At 56.4% G+C, this 6,561-nt stretch overlaps 1 protein-coding gene across 1 annotated transcript in view; it reads left to right on the plus strand.

Moving 5' to 3' along the window:
- Positions 1 to 5,756, plus strand: part of PACSIN2 (protein kinase C and casein kinase substrate in neurons 2) — a 65,940-nt gene extending 60,184 nt beyond the window's left edge. Inside the window, exons 9-11 of the mRNA XM_006917348.3 lie at positions 499 to 621; positions 980 to 1,176; positions 4,006 to 5,756. Of these exons, the coding sequence (XP_006917410.1) occupies positions 499 to 621; positions 980 to 1,176; positions 4,006 to 4,118 (433 nt within the window). The 3' untranslated portion in view covers positions 4,119 to 5,756. The remainder of the gene's footprint in view (positions 1 to 498; positions 622 to 979; positions 1,177 to 4,005) is intronic.
- Positions 5,757 to 6,561: the final 805 nt, after the last annotated feature.

Consider the following 6,561-nt stretch of genomic DNA (forward strand, 5'->3'; position numbering starts at 1 on the left):
GCCTGGTGTTGTTTTTAGGAGCTCTAGGCCCAGAAGAACCTGGGAGGACACCCCCTTTGGTAGTCAGCAGGAGAGGTGTGCTACACCCCAGGATCCTATCTCCAGCTCTCATCAGTGGGGCTCCGAGCCTCCCAGGCTGTCACCTCCCCAGGTAGAGCCCCACAGGCTGTCTGGCCTGCCAGCTCACAGCAGTGGTGACGAGGTCCAGGTAGGGAGGACTGTGGAGAGAATCCCTGTGGGCTCCATCCCAGGGCTCCTGGCTGGGACACGTGGCATCCAGATGCAAGGACGGAGAATGGAGTCTCGTTCTCACACACTTGGAGCGTGTTTAACAGCCGAAGTACTGCCAAGTGTTTTGCCAAAAGAACCTTTTATGCTTAAACAACATATTCCTCCCATCCAATTTGTCCCTGGCCCCATGATCCTGCAGCCAGGAGCACCCCGGATCGCAGGGGCCTTGAAGCTGGGGTCCCCTGAAAGCTCTCTCTCTCCCCGTAGCGACCTTAGTGTCCCAAGCAACCCCACACGGTCAGCGCAGTCACTGTCCAGCTACAACCCCTTCGAGGATGAGGACGACACGGGGAGCACCGTCAGTGAGAAGGAGGACATTAAGGCCAAAACGTTGGTGAACAAATGCTTCCCTCTGGGTCCCGCCTCGCTCGCTCTTTCTCCTTTCCTCTGTCCAGGGCCTCGGCCCCTCGGCACTCAAAGCAATGCATGAGGCCCGCAGGCGGCGGCCCAGCTGCCAGCTTTGGACACTCTGGCTTTTGTGTCTCAGGGAGGGGGGCACCAGTAACAGTCTGTGGTTGCTTTTTCTCTGACCTCCATTAACCCCTGTCAAGGCCCCGCACAGGAAGACAGGTCTGCTGGGCGGCCGGCCCTGCCTCTGCGGTGACCTGACGGCGCTGCACTCCTGCAGGAGTCCCTGGCCCGGCCCTGCCAGCCCCACGCTCAGGCCCCCGGGTCCCCTCTCTTGCAGCGTGAGCAGCTACGACAAGGCGCAGAGCTGCCCCACTGACTGGTCGGACGACGAGTCTAACAACCCGTTCTCCTCCACGGATGCCAACGGGGACTCCAACCCATTCGACGAGGACACCACCTCGGGGACCGAAGTGCGGGTCCGCGCCCTTTATGACTACGAGGGCCAGGAGCATGACGAGCTGAGCTTCAAGGCCGGTAGGCAGGCTCCCCAGTGGCACCCAGGCGCATGCTCCCACCCTGCTGGGGGAGACTTGTTTGATTTGAAGCCTGGTAAAATGGGGCTAGTTTACCAGGGGGCCCTGCCCCATTTCAGAAGTAGCAGGTGCTCGGTGCCAGAGTTTAGAAGACAGGTGCCCTGTGCCTTTGCCCAAGGCGCTGCCCCGAGCCAGGGCACGGCATGGCCAGGCACTGGAACCAGGCGCCCGTGGCAGAGCCACCTTGTCCAGACCCCGGAGTCGCACTCAGTGTGTGCCCTGAGCCAGCAGAGGCTCGTCTTAGCGTCTTCCACCTTTCTTCCTGCAGCCACGCTCTATTCACGTTCACCCTAGCACAGCTCCGTGCCAGTCACCGAAACCACAGAGCAGTCTGCGCTCGGGTTACGTGGCTCTGCGCGCAGACGATTTCTGTCCTGTGTCTTTTTACTTTTCAACACTGGCTGCACTTCACCAGATGGGTTGTAACTCGGTTTGAAAAGACTTAGAGCTCGTGTCTTAGAGGCTTGAGCCGCTTAGCGCCTCAGTGGCTCAAAGGGGAACCAGATTCCTTCTTCTGCCTTGTCCCCTCTGCAAAGCCACCCCAGATCCAGCATCCACCCCTCCAAGGGGCAGCTGGGCCAGAATCAACCCACAAAGGCTGGCGCATGCCCCTCCGCTCGAGTTACACCTCTGGGACAGGCCCCCACATCTGACCCCGGTGCCGCCGGCCGGTGACGGGGCAGGGCCCACAGAACCTGGGAAGGAAGAGGTGGGTTCAGCCTCTGTCCCTCCACAATCCAGCAGGCCAGCCAGCTGTTCCCGGACACTCGACCCCAGGGCTGGCCATCAGGTGTGCCAGCCGGTTGTAGGAAGTTGTCTTGTGCTTTTGAACAAGTTCTGCCTAGTTTTCTGTCGTTGGTTGGTATCGTTTGCCCCTTACTTTGCTGATTTATTTATTTAACTTCTAATTCTTTCTCAGTTTTACCTATCAGATTTTTCGGCAGTTTTTTAGATTTAAAATGTTTCCTTCTGCTTCACATGAACTGTCAGAAGCAAGTTGACTGAAAAGACCGTTTCTAGTCACCGGTTCACATTTTCACAACTTGGAGCTTTCTCGTCAGTTTTGTCTGGTTTCTGTGTTGTTTTTCTTTTTTACGATGTGACATTAGTTCCTGGCCAGCGCTGCTTTCTTCTGTCTGTAGCGGGCTCTGGCTGCTCCCACTCCTCTGGGTGCACTTTCCACCACGCAGAAGCATCACCTTGCTGGCGTCTCGCTGTGTGCCCGGGGGCCTAGTGGCCTGCAAGGACAGGAAGAGAGAAAGGCCAGTGTTCACGGCGAGGGCCCTGCCGGGGGCACCTAGGCCAGCAGGGACGGAGAAGAGGTTTGCCCCTCGTGTCACTCGCCCTGTGGCCCCCTGCAGGCACTAGGTTGTTGCTAACTAAGTCTGATTCACACGAGCCGAGCCGGGGCTGAGGAGGTGGCCCAGGGCCCAGCTGGGGCCTGGCTCCAGGAGGAATTACCATCTCATAAGGGAGTAATGGCAGCTCCCACCACGCGCTGGGCACTGTGCTGGGTCTTTTCATGTTGTAACTCGTGGTCCCCACAGCACCTTGTCCACCAGGGCCCAGGGGGCTGGGCAGTTTGCCAGGCCTCTTAGCCCGTGAGCAACGGCTCTGGAATTCCAGCCCGGCAGCCTAGCAGCCCGGGTACTGGCCCCCAGGCATCTTCATCAGTATTGCTGCAGCATAAAACAGTCAGGCAAGTGTTGCTAAACGAGGCATAACAGCCTGGAAAAATTGCAGCTAATGCCTGAAAAATGGACCAAAATGCCAACGAGAAATACAAAGCGGCAAACAGAACAATAGACAAAACCATGCCCGGGGCTACCAACCCTGTCCTGCCCCTGAGAAGCCTGAGCTGGTGGCTCCCCCGCCCTCTCTGCAGGGTGCTCACTGGCCAGAGCACCCGGCGGCTCCTCGCCTGTTCCCTGGTTCTGAGCTGCTCTGTGCACCCTCAACAGGAAAACCAGATCTGGCCCTTCCCCCACCGCAGCCCCGATCACACCTGTGGTCCTTGTCCCTTTGTCTGTCTCCTTAATACCCAGGGCTCCATCTGTCTCCCGTCTCCGTATCTCGTCTGCCACCCAGGGCCTGTCTCATGGTAGAGGTTCCTTCATGTTTGAACAAACAAAACATAAATCAAACCGCCTAACACACAGAGCCATGGGAAAATTCCAGAACGAGGCCAATGGCTTCCATCCAAGTGTCAGGAAGGGTTGATTCTTTGAGCCAGAGGACATGCCCCAGCTATGTACTGGAGATGGAATGATGGTGCTGCCCACCCCACAGCCTGCCGTCTGGACCCGGATTAAATGACGGCCCAGGCCAAGGCAACAAGTGCCGGAAGAGAAATAAGAGTGGGTGGGCTGGGCCCAGGGGAGGCAGGACAGCAGTGGAGGGGGAGGGGGAGGTGGCATGACCCTGTGAAGGATTCTTTTGACCCGGTCCAGTCTGCGATGATGGTCAGAAAGGCACAGAACTACAGGCAGCCGTGAACCTCAGAGTCTCCGGGAGCCGCTGTGGCATCTGAGAGCCACTGTGTGAGAGAGGTCTCCGACTTCTCAGAGGCCCCTGCAGAGGCAGCTTAAAATGCAATTTAGTAGAGAAATAACTGGTCCTTGCTCCACTTACTCCCCGGAGAATGCCCGCCCCTCCTACCCAAGTCAGAGACCCTCTGTGGGCCGGGGGTGAGGGCTAAGACATGAGGGAGACTGACCCAGTAGTCACTGTGTCACCTACCGGCTCACCAAGACCCCTCTCTGTCTTGCAGGGGACGAGCTGACCAAGATGGAGGACGAGGATGAGCAGGGCTGGTGCAAGGGACGCTTGGACAACGGACAGGTTGGCCTGTACCCAGCGAATTATGTCGAGACGATCCAGTGACAGCCCCGTAGGCTGGCTGGCGGAGGGGTGGAGGCTGTGGCCCCAGGAACTCTGTTAGCCATCGGCCTGGGCAGCACCTCTGGCGCCTCCAGCCGGCTGTGTGGGCGTCCACTTTTTCCTGTAAAAGATGATGGCTCCGTTGCTCTTGGCTTCATGGTGTCTCTTGAAGACAGATGAGCCGGTCATTTCACCTGAGACTTGCAGCCTTCCCACAGTGCAGACGGAGATCTGAACACAGGAAGACACAGTACAACAGACATCGCCGCCCCCTCCCCGCTCCCCTGCTCGGTGTGCGTGTTGGCTTATCATGGATCTGTATATTCTTGACCTTGTCTTTCTGCCTCTCCTCCGCGTCAATGGTGGGTTACACTGATTCTTGTTCCACTGATCCCTTCTCGGATGCGTCTTATCACCCGCGACTTAAATGAACAAATTTACATGTCATTTTCTGAGGTTTTTAATTTAAAGACTGTGTACGGTTGTACTTTTTTATATACTTGTTCCTCCATTCATTTACACTTAAATTATGGCACAGATTGATGTACACCAGGCTTGAGGAAGCGACACCTCTGTTCCCGTGTCGTACTGTTCGATTGGCTACGCCGCTGCCCGGCTTATTTGGCCAGACGGTGTGTGAGGCGAGAGTTTGCAGTAGGGAATTCTGGGACGTGTCATGGCTGCGTCTCTGCTGATGCTGAGTGCTCTGTGCCCGTGGGCGCCCAGACATGAGTTTAAGAGATAACCTTATGCCATGCTTCCCCCAGTCACCATATTTAAAACCTGTTTCTGCTCTGTTCATGCAAAAAAGTTAACTCTTAACAATTCTGCAGTGATTTGGAGGTTAAAAGAGAGAAGACTAACTTTTCAGGCAAATGCATCTGTAGATTACGATGCTTTATGATAAACATAAAGTCATGTCTTCATGTATATCTGTATATATTATTTGATATTCAGAGAATCTAAAGAGCTTGTCTACTGTTTTAATGAGATTAAAGGCTCTTGACAGTGGGTTTAATTGGTTAAACTGCTCGAAGGCCGTGGCATTCGGGCACAGGCGTGGCGGGTCAGCCGGGCCTGCTCCGGGCTCGGGACATCGGCCCTGGGCCTCTCTGAAGACGGTTGGAGGGTGGTCTGTCCTCCCCGGCCAGCTGTGCGTCCAGCTTCTAACCAGCTTTCGTCCCCTCCGTAGCAGAACACTGAAAAACTCCCAGGTCTTTCCAGTGATTGCAAATTTCAGTCATCCGTATTCCTCGTGAGCAAACAGAAGCTGGGTCTCACCCCATAGCACAGGGGTCTCTTCTGGGCGCCCTAAGTCATCAGGGAGCAGACGCACTGCCACAGGAAGCTACACTGAACTCACGGGGCATGGGAGGGAGGGAAAACTTTTATTTTGTGTAACTCAGACGTTGGTGAAATGGCCACCGCCATCACAAGCTATGCATTTACGCGATGTTTCCAGGGAGCTCGATGTCTTGCTTGGAAAGTGAATGTGTGTATGTGTTTCTCTTGAAGACTTACCAGCAGAAATCCTTATTCCTTTGCTACAGATTACCAAAAATAGTCGTCTTTTCGGTTCAGGAGTTTCTTTAAATGTATAGTATTTTAGGAAAAAAATCAATAAACAGTTGATCTCATGAATATGACAGTCTCTGTGTCATGCGTGCCTCACACTCGTATCAGCTGGTAGACTTGTCTTCGTCAGCACTTCCCAGCTGAGATCCTTCACACAGACTGCTGCCCAAGTGGCTCTGTGCCCGGCCCCCTGCCCCTACCACCGTGTGGCCTGGGCCTCACCACTGGGGGCAGCGGGCTGGCATTTCCCCCCTTCCCAAGACCCAAACAGCAAGACGGGACCAGAGACCACCTGTCACTAGGCTCCCCTGAACACATTTCCTGGACACGTGCTGTGCGTGGGGCCCTGTGCTCTCCTCTTACAGCTCCGTTTGACAGCAAGAAACAGGCTCCAAGAGCCAGGCTTACCTGTGGGGACCCCACGGGACCCTGCACCCTCACTGGGTGGGGTGAGGAGAAAGGAGGCCGCGGTGAGGCGAGAAACGGGAGGTGTGCGAGCTGCCGCACCCAACCTGGTAAAACTGCCCAGAGAAGCGCCCCATATGGGCACCTCAACGGGAACCAGGAGGGGTGAGGTGAGCAGCCACCACTGCAGCATCACTGCCCAGCTCACCAAGGGCCCAGGACAAAGCTTTGTCATCTAGCCACCCGGTCTGATGGGTGACGGGCCCCCTGCTCTCCGCTTCTGAGGAGGAGCTGGAGCCCATCGAGCTGCCCGCTACCCGCTGCCCGGGGCAGAACCAGCCTCTGCTTTGCCTGCTGGCCCGGGCAGCCTCGGAGAGACAGGCAGGACGGGGCGGAGGGAGGGCTCAGAGCAAGTTCCCGGGCCACCTGCACTGTCCCAACTGCCTGTGGTGGAGGCTGGGGTCAC

Source organism: Pteropus alecto, unplaced genomic scaffold (genome assembly GCF_000325575.1).
Source record: "Pteropus alecto unplaced genomic scaffold, ASM32557v1 scaffold157, whole genome shotgun sequence".
Taxonomy (NCBI): Eukaryota; Metazoa; Chordata; class Mammalia; order Chiroptera; family Pteropodidae; genus Pteropus; species Pteropus alecto.